The sequence below is a fragment of the Myodes glareolus genome, chromosome 15 (assembly GCF_982192425.1).
Source record: "Myodes glareolus chromosome 15, mMyoGla1.1, whole genome shotgun sequence".
Taxonomy (NCBI): Eukaryota; Metazoa; Chordata; class Mammalia; order Rodentia; family Cricetidae; genus Myodes; species Myodes glareolus.
Window position 1 is genome coordinate 32,043,270 of NC_142040.1, and position 16,630 is coordinate 32,059,899.

At 41.4% G+C, this 16,630-nt stretch overlaps 1 protein-coding gene across 1 annotated transcript; it reads right to left on the reverse strand.

Moving 5' to 3' along the window:
* Positions 1–1,467: 1,467 nt before the first annotated feature.
* Shisal2b (shisa like 2B) lies at positions 1,468–15,704 on the reverse strand. Its single transcript, XM_048442838.3, has 3 exons — positions 15,321–15,704; positions 11,503–11,660; positions 1,468–1,933 (listed from the first exon to the last, which is right to left on the reverse strand). Exons 1-3 carry the CDS (start codon positions 15,509–15,511, stop codon positions 1,800–1,802), a joined length of 483 nt encoding a protein of 160 aa, XP_048298795.1. The 5' UTR covers positions 15,512–15,704; the 3' UTR covers positions 1,468–1,799.
* Between the last annotated feature and the right edge of the window lie 926 nt (positions 15,705–16,630).

A 16,630-nucleotide genomic window follows, 5' to 3' on the forward strand; every position in this document is an offset into this window, starting at 1 on the left:
TCTAATGTCTATCACCATGCACAAAACTCAGGTCCAAATGGATTAAAGACATCAACATTAATCCGACCACTTTGAACCTGATAGAAGAGAAAGTAGGAAGTAGTCTACAAGACATAGGCACAGGAGACCACTTCCTAAGCAGAACCCCAGGAGCGCAGACAATAAGAGAAACAATAAATAAATGGGACCTACTGAAACTGAGAAGCTTCTGTAAAGCAAAGGACACTGTCAGTAAGACAAAAAGGCTGCCTTCTGACTGGGAGAAGATCTTCACCAACCCCTCATCAGACAAAGGTCTGATCTCCAAAATATACAAAGAACTCAAGAAACTAGGTACTAAAACTCTAATTAACCCAATTGAAAAATGGGGTACTGAACTGAACAGAGAATTCACAACAGATGAACTTCGAATGGCTAAAAAGCACTTAAGGTCATGCTCAACCTCCTTAGCGATCAGGGAAATGCAAATCAAAACAACTTTGAGGTATCATCTTACACCTGTCAGAATAGCCAAACTCAAAAACACCAATGATAGCCTATGCTGGAGAGGATGTGGAATGAGGGGAACACTCATCCATTGTTGGTGGGAATGCAAACTTGTGCAGCCACTGTGGAAATCAGTGTGGCGGTTTCTCAGGAAACTGGGAGTCAGCCTCCCTCAAGACCCAGCAATTCCACTCTTGGGAATATACCCAAGAGATGCCCTAACATACTACAAAAGCATTTGTTCAACTATGTTCATAGCAGCACTATTTGTAATAGCCAGAACCTGGAAACAACCTAGGTGCCCCTCAATAGAAGAATGGTTAAAAAAGGTGTGGAACATATACACATTAGAGTTTTACTCAGCGGTAAAAAACATTTTGCTTTTAATACTTTGTGTCTACTTAAGAAGCACCTACTGCTTGTAAGTTACAAAGAGATGCACCAGTCGGTCCAAGTTGGACCCCATGGCTTTTCTTCAGGTAACCCAGAGGTGGGCTACTTGAGCAGGGAGTGTGTTGAAGGTCCAGCTGAGTCTACTGCTGGCATCTGTGCTTACTTTTGTAACTTTCATTAGAGACATTCTCCAGGAAATGCACTGACAGAGGATTTGCCTTGCATACTTGAAATATAGGATATACCCATTTTGCTGGTAATACAATGATATCTTTACTATTGACTATTATATGAAGGTAATATAATCTTGTTTCACACACAAAATCCAGCAAAAAACATTGATGTCTAAGAGATTTGAGAGCCTTTGGTTTATGAGAAAAGTCCCCTGAAGATTTACTTACCCATTATTATCTATAATGACAGTAATATCATGTATTAAATAATAGTGAAATATTGGTAATGAGACAAACACATTTATTATGCTTCACTGAGATTGGTTTGTTTTTCTGTCATTGCTAAACTTTATTTTGAAGAAATAGCTTAGTTTCATGTCATACAGAAACTTGACAAAGTAAACTTATACACATAAACATTTATCAGAACCTTAGTGGGTGCTTAATAAATGAGCTAATTAAAACTGTAGCTGGTCTTGCTTTTGTGAGTGGTAAATACTGAAAAAGCAATGGTAGAAGCTGTTTGAAAATGCATTCTTGCCAGGTGTGGTGGCCCACACCTTTAAGCCCAGTACTCAGAAAGCAGAGGCAGGCAGATCTCTGAGTTTGCAAGCCTAGTCTACATAGGGAAGTCCGAGGATAGCTCAAGCAATGTAGACAGACTGTCTCAAAATAAAATAAAGTAAACTGTATTTTTTATTCTTAATGTTCCATCTCTCCAGTAAGATCTTAAAACAGGGATTTTTTCTAATGGGCAATATTGACTTGTGTAGTATCCATTGTCTTTTCTTGAGTTACATCGTCGGCTTCATAGACTGTTTCATTTGTTGAATTTGATGCTGCATTTGAAATGAGGCCTTTGGTTTTTCTATTTAAGTTGCCTGCAAATACACAAGACCAAATGAAATCATTAGTCAAGCTTATGACAGAGAATTTGTCTTTTCAGCGTTTGCGCTTGAATTGCTGTAAGAGTATCGGAAGTAGAACGTTCTGAAAATACTATATGGATGAGGGAGAACCAACTCCATTCGGGATGGTTTTGAGCCATTCGTCCTAAACGCAAAGGGAGATAACTCAGTCACAGGAGTCTGAATCTCATTCCCAAGTTCTTTTCTCCACGCCTCTACGAGAAAGCACATATTCCTTAAGGAGCTAACAATTTCAGGGTCACTTAATGAAAGTGTGACTGTTCCTACCTGACATAAATACAATAAACTGCATTAAAGCTAACTATGATGATTCCAAGAAGCTGAAGGCTTTGCCACCATAAGCAATTCAGATATGAGTTCACTCTGGAGTCCAATTCACACACTGCATAGAAATCCTTAATAAGCAAGGGCTGGGGACGTGGTCTTCACTAACCAGCATTTGGGCTAACCAAGGAGAAGTGGATTGTTATTCTGTGGATGGGGCTTCTGGAAACGTAAAGCCTAGTGTGGGTTTATTGACTCCTACGTGTTTCCTAAGTGATGCTCACATATTTAAATTCATAATATTTGAATGACATTTTCAAGGCCTTCTCCCCCTACTTCATCACAGGCAGGTTTTGTGGCTTTTATAGCAAAGGGGAATTTTCCAGGTGTTATTTTCTAACCTAATAATTTGTATGCTCTAACTTGTCTCTCTTCTGGCAGGTTTGCTTTCCATTATGCATTTCTGCAGCAAAAGCTAGAAGAATTCGTCAGAATGGCCTACCGCTCCCTGAGTTGTACACGCTCTCAAAATACATTCCAGTGTCAAAAATTCTTCACCCTTAGCACTTGCAAAAGCCCTTATTCCCCAGCCCTGGCTCATTATTTACTTGGCTTCCAGATCCTTCTAAACATGTTAGCTTATCAAGACAATTTCCTAGGCTGGCTTCTAAAACCAAAGTGATTACCCCTAACAAAGCAATTTCCTAGTCGAATAAGAAAAGATTGGTTGTAAACACCTGAACACTCCAGAATTTACTCTGCTAAAAATCCAAAACCACTTTCAATGGATTTCCCTCCAGCAGCTTCAAGTAACTGGAGATACAGAAAAATAGTAAGTAGAGCCCCAGTGATGACAGAGTTCCCTAGCATCTTTCTGGGACCATTTTAATTGAAGGACCCACCTCGGCAACCTGTTTTCTCTAGTTTTCCTATCACAGAGACTACTTTCTTATCCAGCCACGTAGGGATAAAGCCTTCCATCACAGGTTGCAACATGGATTTGATTTCAAGTAATAAATCTGTAATGCCGTCGAACTGCTAAGGATCACACGTGGAGAGTTTCCCTTATTTAATTCCTGTTTCGTTAGTTGGGTATAAATTGCCAAGACCCACCACCATAGTCCCTCCTTCCGTTCCTGCTGCCAAGCCTTCATGTTTCCATCCTCATTTCGTTTTAGTCTGGCTACTGTATGAAAATCTTAGCCTTCCTTCAGCCCTGAACATCATACATACACTGACACTTAAAGCCTTGACCTTTGGCAAATTTAAATCCAGTTCGTCAAACGAAACATTCTGCCTGTTCTCCATTGCAGCCATGCCAAACTCTGATAACTGTTAAACTTGGGTTTGCTTCAGAGTTGGTGCTCGGGGACCGGCTTATCATGCAATTGTGAACTTGGGTCTTAACAGGCACTTCAGAACAGAAAAAGAATACTGGGGACCCCCCTGGTCTCTGTCCCCTGGCTACCTGGCAGAACCGTGGTGAAGCTTCCCTGCCCTTCTCCATCCAGCTTACCCTAGCTGCTATGCTGTCCTGGAGCTCTAAGCAGCTCCCAGCTGCAGGTCTGGCTGGATAGCTTTAGGAAACAATCTTAGATCTACAGCCCTAAGTCATTCTGTAGTGTTGATTTTGATTTTTTTAAAAAATAGTTTCAGCTGCAGGCCATGATCAAGGAAGTTTGCCCACTAATTATCTCTCTTCCCAAGAGACTCCCTGAGTGGCTTTTTATGGTAGTGAATATAAATTATGCCATTGTCCACTAATAATACAATGAATTCTTTAAAAGCTTTTGTTTGATAAAGTATTACTGAATAGAGTCAGCAGCCCAACTTAATGAGTTTTGAGCATTTGTTCCTGAGTATTAGGTATTTAGTAAAGTGGCTCCCAAACGTATCTATAAATTTACTATAAAACCATCAAAATATCACTTGACTGTTTCAGACTTTTAGAGTGTGATTTAAAAGTTCATTTGGAAACTTTAAACATTACATACAAAAAGCCAAGATGTTCTTAAAAGAAGCTTGGAGGAAGAAAGGAAGGAAGGAAGGGAGGGAGGGAGGAAGGGAGGGAAAGAGATGGACTCTTGACTTAACATTAAAATAATATGACAGCAATAATTTTAAATCAATCATAATTTAAGAATAATCAGAATAATTTAACAGAATACAGTCTGTAAATGAATATACAACAATTTATGATAAGTGACCATTTAGGTTGACATTAGAGAGATATATTTGGGCGACTGACTCATTTGGAATTATAAGGAGATTCCCTACTTCACTTCTGTAGAGTTATTAAAACTTTAAATATACATACATGTATAAATACAGCAGAAAAAACCTGCGGTATCTATGAAAGAATGAATACCCTCATCAAAAAAAAATTAAGCAGTGTGTCACAAAAAATGCCAAACATGAAACTGTCTGATTAGATACATTTGAAATAAAATACCATTCTTTGCTGTATAATGGTAGTGTTCTTTAATCTTAGCATTCAGGAGGCAGAGGCAGGTGGATCTCTGTGAGTTTGAGGCCAGCCTGGTCTATACAGCAAGTTCTAAGACAGCCAAGGCTACACAGAGAAACCCTGTCTCAAAAAACAAAGCAACAATATAAAAAAAACAGAAAAATACTATTCTTTATAAAATCAGTAAAATAGATATTTTTAAATAATAATACCCAAAGCCACAGAGACTGTGGAAAAGCAAGTAAGTGTAAAATAGTAATGTCATGGAAGGTAGGTAGAAAGTATACCCATCTTTTAATATGTGTGCACACTCAGATTAGGTAGTCCACTGCTAAGGGTTATGGGAGGAAAACAGGTGTTCAGTGTATCTGTAAGAGAGTGGTGGAAGTGGAAGTCAGTAAGCTAATTAAATATGGTGTATCCCTGCTTGACTTATAAATACTGTTACCAATTGAAATGAGCCAGGCTTCTTCTTAAAGAAATGGTAGGTTCCAGTGTTGGAACAGGGAAAGTACCGAATGTCTTAGAAAACAGAAAAAGTATTCCCAAAATGATGGACAGATTTCAAACAGGCATGGGACACAGTTTGAAGGAGTTTGTTCAGTGGCGAGAGAGAGGGCTCAGTGGTTAGGAGTGCTTTCGAGGCTATCATGAGGATGTGAGTTTGGATCCCAGCCTTGCTGTAGAAAGCCACGGTCCTGTGGATGTCTGTATCCCAACACTATAGAGGGTGGATGGCCCTGGAGGATCACTTGAGCTTTCTGGCCAGGAGCCTGGCTCCAGCCTCAGTGACAAACCATAATCCAAAGAAGAAAGGCAGAACCTGGTACAGCAGGACACTCAATGCCTACCTCTGGCTTCTGCATGCAATGTGCATATATTATACACATATATACACCCCAAAATTCAAATATCCACTGACCAAATATAAGATGGGTCAAAATAAACAACAACAACTACAATGTTTTAAAATGCACAAGTCCATGCTGACATTCAAATGAATCAGCAGCCGTATGGCTAGAACGCATGTGTTCCTCTAAAAGGCACATGACTTCAAACTGGCAAGTGATGCTATTAAGAACTGAGGAATTTAGGAGGTGATTAGACCACCAGAGTTCTGTCCTTCTGTGTGAAGTAGCAATCGTACAAAAGGACTGGAGGGAACTGGCCAGCTCTTTCTGCCCATTCACTCCTTGTTCCACAAGAAGATGCCGCATCATGGTGCTCCCTGTCTGAGAAGCAGACATCATTTCTCACTCAGTGCTCAATACACAGCCATCTTGACCTTAAACTTCCCAGCCTCCGGAACTGTGAAGATTAACTTCTTTTCTCTATAAATTATACAGTCTAACTATTCTGTGTCAGTGGCACAAAGAACTAAGATAAATAAACAGGGGAGCAGTGGAATAATACGTTTAAAAGCTGTAAGAAGTTGGAAAATTACCACTTATAAGTGTCATCATAATAACAGTTGTCAAAAATTCAGTGACTGGGTGAAAATCCACAGAGGAACAGGATATGTTCATGGTTCCCAATCCCTCACTGTAATCATGCTTCTATCACTGCTAATCAAGCCAGCCAAGACTGTGTGCTGTCTGTGGTGCTTTGCTACTATACCTTCTTGTGTTCCTGTAAAAATGTATGCTCTCTCTCCAATCAGGAGAAAACGGACAGACAGAGATTGAGGAACACTGCACAAAATATCTGGCTTCTTTTTCATCCTCAAAACTATCAAGGGCATAAAAGGAAAAGAAAGGCTGAGGATTAAAGAAAACACGAAATAAAAGTATACAAATTAATTTTGGATCAGATCCAGGATAAGAAAAATTAGCTATTGAGATTAGGAAACTTTAATATAAGCCCCAGAGTGTATGTTGCTGCATTAGTGTTGTGGTTGTTAACTCAGATGAGCGGGCAGGGTTCACACAAGAGGAAGTATCTTTTTCTTAGGAAGTGCGATCGATTTTAGAGTTTAAAGGAATATATGCACAAAGTACCAACGATAAAACTAATGAAGCAAAGTATTTACAATTAGTAAATCTGTAGGAAGATATAAATAATGTTTATTCTATCAACAGCAAAAGTCATGGTGCTTTGTGAAGTAATAAATTAAATGGATTAAATGAATTAAATAATAACAGGAATTCATTTAATAGCAAAGAAGATACAACTATTGTGGTTTTTTTTAAAGGGATGGGGAGGGGGGAATAGAGAGACAGAAAGAGAGACAGAGACAGACAGACACACACACGGGGGTGCGGGGAGATTCTCACCATATAACCCAGGCTTGCCTCAAACTTGCGATCACCCTGCCTCATCCTCCTGAGTGCTAAAATCAGACAAAGGCTACCATGTTCTGCTATTTCCCAATTTGCTTTATATGTGATCTAGGGATACATAGGAAATCCTCGCTGAAGGATATTCACCTCAGTGCTGACACCTTTCACCTCTGTGCTGAGAGCATTTGTTGGCTTCTCCGTATTTCCAGTGTTTCTACAATGAACATGAACAGAAAGAAACTTTTCTTTCTGAGGAAGCAAGAGCATCTTCTAAGAAGAAACACAAAACCATTTCAAGTCAGCCTAAGACCCATTTTGCTCATGGGCACAAGAAATGGTTATGTGAATTTTTTCCCCCAATTTACTCTCTCGGTATTTTATGTGCAGTTTTGTTTCTCACCTGTGTAACTAACTGTGCCTAACTGCTAATTCATCTCCTCTTTTTCATTTCTATCTTCCACCTTTCCAAGGTGACCACAGAACACCAGCTTGAGGGTGTTTGTTATTTCTGTACAATACAATTGTGTTGTTCTTCCTAACAGTTCTAATGCCACCTTTCATGTTCATCAGACACAGCACTTCTCAGAGTCCCTGTCATTGATGGTCCCCATCACCCCCACAGGACCTACTCAAGCCTACTCGATGCCTCAGGGTGAACAGGCTTTATCTTCCTGAAGCAGCAATTTTACTTAGGTGTGGGTGACAGACGTCATTATCAGAGGATAGCAAGCTTCACTCAACTGAAAATTCCCACAAATTTTCAAGCAAAATGAGAAACGATTACGTGCTGAAGCTCAGAAGTTTTAAGGTGGACCTTTCCCCTGCTGGCCCTGAGAGCGCTGGGCCTCAACTTCATTTCTCCTACAGCTCTAAGACCTTCACTATGGAAACGTTTGAGAAGTGGTGATCTATGATCTTGTCCCTCTGGCTGCTCTGTTGTTGACCATGAATACTTTCCCACAACCTTGACATGAGCCCTCGTGAATAGGAGTATCTTCACATAGGCATCTTTCACTTGGCAACTTAGCATCCAAGGCAAAACAATACAGACTTCTGAACACTGGCGTTTGAAATGTGCATAACCCAAAATGTAAAAGTTTAAAAAGAAGAAAAGAGTTGCAAGCCACAATTTAAAAACCCACCAATTGCTCAGTGAGAGGTGCTCTGTATGGTGTGGACGACAGAGGTTAAGCTGCTAATGTCTGCAGCCATGGCCCGAGGAGACCCACCTGCCTTTTCAAGATCCATTCAAAGACTATAAAGCCTTAAACTGTAGACATTTAAAATCAAAATACCATGGAATAAAAATAGGCAAAATCCTGGCAGTGTGATCTATGATTAGTCTATTTTAGACCTACTATTGTCATTTATAGGAAAAGAAAAGATTCAGGCCCTTACATATATTGTAATAAGTACAAGAACACAGTTCCTTCCAGGCCATCCAAATTACCTGTAATGAAAACAGTCTTCATGATAAAAATTAATCTAAATAGTCTTCCCCAGGGAAGAACACACCAATTGATTACCTAATACCAAATGTTCATTCCTGAAAGCATATTTCATGTAACATTGTACAGACTGAGTAGGTTGTACTTATGTATTCCTAAAGAGAGTGTGTGTGTGTGTGTGTGCGTGTGTGCAAGTGCACACACTTGCAAGCATGCACATGTATGAATCAACTAATGAAAAAAGAGGGTATAAATTTAAGGAGTATGTGGCGAGGGGTTGCGGCAGGAAATGGAAGGGGAAATATGTAATTGGAATTTTAGAAAATAATAGATAATTTTAAGAAATTAGTCTAAAATAATTTGAAGGAATTTTTTTAAGAAGAGACAGTGTTGAGAGAAAAGCTTTCTAGCCAGTCAGGTCAGTTTTCCTGACTACTTATAAGCCTGATTAATTATACAAACATTTCCTTAAGTTTCCAATCTTTAGCACTGCCATTAAATGCAATGAGACACCTAACTTGTCTTCCCCATAGCTTGAACAACAATATCTCTCGCTAAGTGTTGAAAACCCTGGAATGGTACACTCATATTTAATAAAGTGCACAGTATTTAATTATCATTTCAAAGGGTCAATTCAAGAGGAACCCATTTTTCTATCCCAGCGGCATATGGATTACCTATTTTGTTTTGGGCGCTGCACTATAATTAATAATAATAAGAAAAAAACAATTCACAGGACCAAAATCATTTCCTTTGAAAGCAACAGCAAGGCACTGGCTATTTTACATTTTGTATGCTGTTTTCTAATAGCCAGACTCAGGAAAGGCCTATTAAATTAACTTGCTACCTTGATGTATACATTTTGTGAGGAACAAAGTGGGGCTATTTCATTGCATGAAAGCACCCGCATCTAACTTCATAAGAAGTGCATTAACTGACTTCATCCACTAAACAGCAAGAAACATGCCAAATCTGAATTGACCTGTCAGTAATTATGCTTCTGGGGACAGAGCAAACAGGAAATAAAATTTTGCAATAGTCCTTCAGCTAAACCAGGAAAAATAACCACTTTTATTTTAGCACAGCAAATTCTATAGAAGGGACACTCAATGTATGTTTAATGACTGCAGCAATGACCACACTTGGTCAGTGTTACACAAAACACATTCCTGGGATTAGTAAAGATGTAAGACATTTCAAGAAATGTGTAAGTATTATAAGCACTGGGGATATTACAGTGAACAAACATGACATAAACTCTTTGCTGGAACTTAGTGTCTAGTCAGAAAATTGTAGATAACAAATAGGTAAGTAAATAGATAATTTCTGTTACCAGTAAATAAATGCTTTGGGGGTGATTGGCTAGGAAGAGCAGAAGGGAAGTTAAGAGTGTAGGTAAGGAGGAACTCCTGGGAAAAGGACTCCTCAGGAAAGAGTAAAAGGAACCGTGAGTCACACAGATGTCTGAGGAAATGGTGGCAGTGTGTGCAAAGGCCCTGGTCAAGAATCTCAAGGAATGGCAAAGGACCCAATATAGTTTGGCAAAGGAGATGAGAAAAAGAAAGACCTAGAGGGCCAGTCACAAAAGGTCACGGTGGAGAGTTGTATCCATTGAGAGGGCTGGGAAAACATTAGGGTTTAAGGGGTGGCATCGATTTTAACAGTCTCACCATGATTTCTCTATGGAAAGAAGGAAGAAGAGTGGGAAGAAGAGGCGCTTGTTTGAAAGGCTGGGGCTGAGACACTGTGTTTTTAACATGGTTCCCCACCGCCACCACCACAGGTGATTCTTGGGCATAGAAAACATTCAGGACCATGATTAGATTCAATCATCTAAGCAAATGAGACAATAATTACTCTTACAGTCTGGTGATGTGATACCCACCAATCAACCACACAGTTGTGCTTGTGGAAAAGCTGGATCAAAGTCACTTGGACTAAATTCAGCTCCGAGCCTGTCAGTTTGGCTCCTCATTATCAGCGCTTTGGAAAGTGAACTCCAGAGGGATCTGTCCTCCTCCACTATGACAAGAGGACATGAGGGACTGGGGAGATTCTTCTGTTTCTCCCCAGAGGAGACTACAGCTAATGCAGGCACATGGTGATGGTGACATCTTTGATAAGGTCACAGGGCAGGTACTTCATAAACATGACAGATCCCATCATTCAGCTAAAACACAGTCTATGTGCAGAGACTTCCTTCCTATTTTAAGAAGGATTTTCCTTTTCTTTTGAAATGGAAGCAATAAACACTCATATGCCACTCTAAATATGTCAGCGTAGATCCTAAATGTATGTATTGTTACCTATATATTCTTTAAAATATATCCTGCATACACACATGTCAAAATTCATGATTGGTGCTTCCTAATACACTAATAGAAATTAGTTTCCACAAAGTTTCGGTAGTTTCATGGCAATAACAACTGACTTCTACATGCAGCTTTATTACTGAAACAGAAAGTAGACAGATACACAGTCCATAAATTATGCATAAAAGTTTCTTTTACTTTATAGTTACATTGTGCACATATACCTACAGCAATGGAATTAATTAGCTTGCAGGCTATTCAGTAACCAAGTGTTCTATTTGTGTTTCGGGTTTTTTTTGCAAACCTCTGAATTGTTTTTGACGCCCCCTTGATTCCTCACACTGCATGCCAGTCTGATCACTGACTGACCTGTGTAAAGTGCAGTAGCAAGCGTATGCTGCTGGACATTTTGTTGTGCCATGCACTTGGTTGATGACCTTGGTTCCACCAGAAAGCCACAATGTAATTTTTCCAGGAAGATAAGTGTTGATAACTAAAATGGAATTAAATATATCCCAGTGAATGCACTGGCCCACTGACTTGCTTTCCACAGGGCATTTATAGTCTGCTAGTTTTCCTCAAACACTATCTCCCTTAAGTATGCCATCACCTAAGGCTGATTCACCGTGAACTCTTGCAAGGATGCACTGTAAACTGAATCTTTAAGGAATGCTCCATCTCAACAGTGTGCTCTGTCTCCCAGCTAAGATATGGTACAGGTAACAGATTATAAATAATAGATTTGGGTTACCTTCTAGGGCAGAGGATGCCTCTAGGTGCTGAAGTTTAAGGCCATTGTCTAATCTTTGAGGTTTTGTGTACAGAAATAAATAGCAGAGGACACAGACACTGATGACAAAGGCAAGCAAAACAAGGGCGGCGATTCCCAGTCCGATCAGAGCACCAATGCTGAGGAAACAGAAAAGAAGTCGTGTCATCCAAACCGCTGTGCACTCAAGCCGCACCAAAGGCGTCGACGCTCACTCTTGCTCTCACTCATTCATAAGCAAATCCTGTCTTACTACAGACAACAATTGATTGACATTTTCATCCTGAATTCTTGTCATATTCTGTCTATTGCATTTAAAGACTTTTAAAAATGTGTATGTTGTGAGTTGTATGACATCTATGATACAGGTCAAAGATCGCATGATTCTCTAGGAATGTCATAAATATCTCAGTCCAATAAATCAAATTAATCAAATTAATACCACACCTTAGACAGATCAGTTTCACAAGCAAAAGAAAAGCAGGAAAATACTTGCTTCTCTTAGAGTCAGGAAACCTACTTATCAGCGATAAAAAACTTTTCTCTTAGAGATATATATGAAAGACACCATATGTTAGTATACAAAACCACAACCATTGCAGAAGAAGAGGGTTTGGTTAAAAGAAAGCTGTTTACAGAATGTATATGGAATTCACTTTCAAAGTCTGAGATTTTCCTTTCGTTTCTCTGCACCTCGTTTGGAGTCATTCATTTATGTGGGTACACATATGGCTAGACACTGAAGTAGCAGTTTTCATCAGACCTGTGCGCTTAGTACTATTAACTAAGGGAGAGAATTTGAAAAGCCAGCATCATACTGAACTGTTTGCAGACACGTCTCTTGAGTCATGTGTAAACAGCCATAATTAGATGTTAGGCTATTCAAAAGCCGACTTCAGTCCGTTTTCCTATAGCATGAATATTTTCAGTATTTACGTGCGTTTAGCTTGTAGAAAATAGTCAACAGATGAGAGTAAACACTAATTAACTCATGATTGATCTGCTGTAGCTATTTGGAATTCACATCACTGAAAAATAATGATCTGAGTCTTCATTATCTTCTTGGCTTGTCTTCAGGCTTCTGTGTTCTTTCAGGGATCAGGCCCCTGGCAAGCTTGACTTTTAGCAAAAGGAAGGAAAAGGGGGAATTTGATCAGGGATGCCAGGAGCATCACTGCTTTGAGAGAAAGAATAGTATTGAAGGTGACAGGCTGTCTACTCCACTCGCCCTTGATTTAAGGGGGTAAAACACCCTTGCACACAAAGAGATTGTCTCCTGAGCTATAGGACAACATGGAGTCAAAATTTCAAATTCTTACGCTTGGTTTATTAACATTGACTGTATCCCAGTCCTGCATATAGTGATGATAATTTTATATCAGACTCCAAACAGAGTTATGTACTTGAGCTTGGAAGTTGCCATGCTGATTGCCCTTTCCTCTAATAGGATTAGGAAAGAAATCCTTGTACCTTGCCTTCTGCACACTGTGCCAGGGAGGTTACGTTCATGTTCCTATACACAGACACATAAGAATGTAATCCATTTAGAGTTAGTTTGTGCACAATGCAGATAGGTGGAATATCTGAACAGATTCCTGAAATGAGACCCAGTTGTTGAAAATCATGTTCAAAGTAAAACGTGATTTACTAGATTAAAATTTGTCAGTCTAATGAAATTCAACATATACATCATGAATGTTCAATGTGCAATTTTTTTTTACAAGATTACACATTTTGGAGGAAACTCAAAGAGCATGTTAATGCTGTTTCTGTGCCCTGGCTCCATATGTGCATGCAGATTTCCATGTAAAGATCCAGGAGTCTCCTAAATCAGTCATTTTACCAAATCCTTATGCAGCATCCATCCGTGAGAGTTCCTGCCAAATAAGCCTCATTTTCTTAAAGTCCTGAAAAAGAGTACTAAAGGAGACCCTTTGAGTTTGGGAGATGAGAAGAGGAGGGAAGAGAAGAAAGGGACTGGCGCTGAAAAGGGAGAATCAGCCTCCTTCCTGGCACCCCACAGCAGTTGTCTTGCCAGCCACTGGAAAGTGTCTGAAGCTGCTCTCATACCCACGCGGCCAACCTCCCGCTCAGCACCTTCACTGGCCTGGAGGTAGCTGTGGCTGTCTTTCTCTGGGAGCTGTGGAATCTCGATTCCAGAGCTAGGGACTTCTGTAATATTTTTCGCAGTTGGAGCATTTTAAATTAGCAGTGAAGAGCAAAGATTAGAAGAAAAATGAAGCTCTAATAAATTTCCCTCCCTGTAGTGTTTTCAGAGCCCAGTAATTCACAGGAACCCCGGGTTAGTGTTGCCAGCTACAATGCCCTTAGTTAACATGGTTTTCTATTTCCCTAACTTTGAGCTAGCGGCCCATTTATTTTCCTGATGAAGTAGACCCCAGCAGACTGTTCCTTCCTTTGTGCTCTCACAAACCTTGGGAAGCTTTTATGACCTCTTCTCCTTGCCTCCATGGGAGATCTGAAGATCCTGGGCACCGTTTCCAACTGCGTTTGACCTGAGGTGGTTCTGTCATTCAGACACTCACTGATTACTGAGCTAGTCTCGAAAAGCCCAAATGACAGGGCAGTATATCACTTTCTTCCCCCAAATAATCCAGGGAGAATAAGTTGGCATCATTTTCTGCCAACTTTCTCCTACTCAAGAACAACGTGCTCAGTTGACTTCCCAGAAGGAAGGCAGCCCTTTGGGGAGTTTATTAAAGTTTGCGATACAGAAAAATAGCATTTGTTTTATTGCCTCAAAAAATAAGTTTGCTGTTGATCTGGTATAAATGCCAAGTTCTGGATCATGATGAGAAGGTGGGGTAATAGTACTGTACTCTGTTGTACTCCCAGTAGCTAGTTCTCTCTCAGTGTGTGTGTCTCTGTCTCTGTCTCTCTGTCTCTCTCTCTGTCTGTCTGTCTCTCTCTCTCTCACACACACACACACACACACAATTAATAGTGGTGGGAGGGGTAGTTCTTTCCTGTAATCTTAGGATTCCACTCGTTCTGTAGACAAAAGAAAAGAATCCAGTTTAAAATCCAAAAGTTTGCTACCTTTGAGGGGAGCATTTCGTCGTGAAAACAGCTGCATAAGGGCCACAGGAACAACTTCTCTTTCCACTGGAGGAAAAAGAAGCAAGAAAGACTTGTCCTTGAAAGTAATGCCTCCTGACATCTAGCAGGGGTCAAACGGTATGGGCGTAGGGGAAGGGTGTCCGGAAAGACCATGCTGAGTGTGTAATCAGAGCAATTCAAGCTCCTTCTTCCATCTTCAGCCTGCTTGGGTGGTGTCAGTGTCCAAACCTCTGAGAAGAGTGGGTTAGAAAGCCCAGTTGTATGTATGCATCTGTGCAAACACACACACACACACACACACACACACACACACACACACACACACACTTACTTTGAGGACTCCAGCTGCCTAATGACACTTAAGTACTCCTCTGGTCTTTAATACCCGTGTTCCCCACAGAAATCTCCTTTCGGTTCAAATGTATCAAAGGAACAAACACCTAAAGAATTAAAACCCCAAGTATTGTCAGTAGAGCCTCTGAGGTAGGTTGCACAGGGTTTCCACTGGTCTCCAGGGTGCCCTGTAGAGTTACCATTCAGACGCCTGGCACCTTGGCACAAGGACCTGAATACAGTGGGCACCGGGAAACCGCCCTGATTCCGGTTTGTATCTTCCACTGGTCACTTTCCCAGATCCGGGAGGGGTCATCTTGGCCTGCCCTGTCCCGCCCTGCTCTGCCCCGTCCCGCCCTTTCCAAGCCTTGCTCTGCCCTGCCCACCTGAGGCTCCACATGTAGCTGTGCTTGTAGGGGAAGTAGCTGCCCGGCTCGCTGCAGCAGTACTTGAGGTCTGCGAAGCCACAACAGTAGAGCAGCGCGGCCCCGTCGCCGCGCCGCGGGCACTGGAAGGGCTCCACGAAGCTGCGGTTGAGGCTGTAGTAGCCCGAGCACACGCGGCTGCTCTCGCTCATCTCGGGCGGCCGTGCGTAGGACCCCCGAGGTGTGTGCGATGTGCGAGCGCTCCGGACCTTGCCCAGCCCAAGCGACTCTTGGCGCCTCCTGAGATCTGGGGTCCAAGAGCAGGGCGCTCAGCCTCCGCGCCCCTTCGGCTCGCCTCCCGCTGTCCAGGCGGTGCGGGAGCGCTCTGCTCTCGCCGCTGGGTCTCGTCGCTGAGTGGTCCCTTTCCCTGCGTGGCCCGGCCCTCTGCCTCCTCCGCCTCTCCCTCCGACTGTTTTCTTTGCTCTCTGTGGACTCCTCTCCACTTTCATTCACTTTATTCAGAGCCTGTGGAAGTCTTCACTCCACACGAGAAGAGATAATCTCTTGAGAGGGAACAGCAGAGGCGGACATGGGTACAGTCTACACAGGTGCACTCAAAGTGTCATCTTTAAACAAGTGACATGGCAAATAGAGCCTGGCGCTTAGAGGCTTTACCTGAATTGACCACCAATCCAGGCCCGGGAGCAGGCTGAATAAACAGGCTTTAGACAAGCTTTAGGGAGGCACGGGGGGTTCAAAATTGAGTTAAAACAGTTTGTCAAAAAAACTAACTGTAGGAGTTTTTTTTAAACGTACAGTGCACCCCCACGTTGCCTACATGGAAAAGGGAGGAAAGGCAAGAGGTGGCAGAAAAGAAAGTGAGAACCTTCTGGAAAGAGAGACAGAAAGGGAAGGAATCGGGGAAAGAGACTAGCAATCAATCCCTCCTGGAGCACAGGAGCTACTTTTGCCTGATTCTCCTTTTCCTAAGTGATCTGTTCAGTCTTTGGAACTAAGAGTAGTGCCTGTGCTGGTTGTAGCCTGTCAAACGATACCGAGGGGTTTAAGCACAAAAATAACAGTAGCCTTAATACGAGACTAGTGCTCGGAGAATTTCTAGGGCAGAACATTGTTCCTTGTCATTTTCTCCTTCATTCCTTTGGTCAGCGGTTTGATTGGAAGACAGACATCATGGGTTTGTGGGCTGGATATTTTTGTATTCTTATAAATATTTCTGAGCTCTGCTCTGGAATGTAGTCCCTTGGAGACAGTTGGATTCTTTTCGTTTTGGTTTCAAGCTTTGCTAGACAGGACCTGCATGGTCTTGAGGA

What these genes read in the sequence shown, in the direction of transcription:
- Shisal2b (XM_048442838.3), bottom strand. Translation starts at nt 15,511, where the DNA reads ATGAGCGAGAGCAGCCGCGTGTGCTCGGGCTACTACAGCCTCAACCGC. An exon ending in AGCTACATGTGGAGCCTCAG is followed by an intron (nt 11,661 to 15,320) that starts GTGGGCAGGGCA and finishes CTGTTTCCTCAG; the next exon opens with CATTGGTGCTCTGATCGGAC. An exon ending in GGCATCCTCTGCCCTAGAAG is followed by an intron (nt 1,934 to 11,502) that starts GTAACCCAAATC and finishes GTGTATTTGCAG; the next exon opens with GCAACTTAAATAGAAAAACC.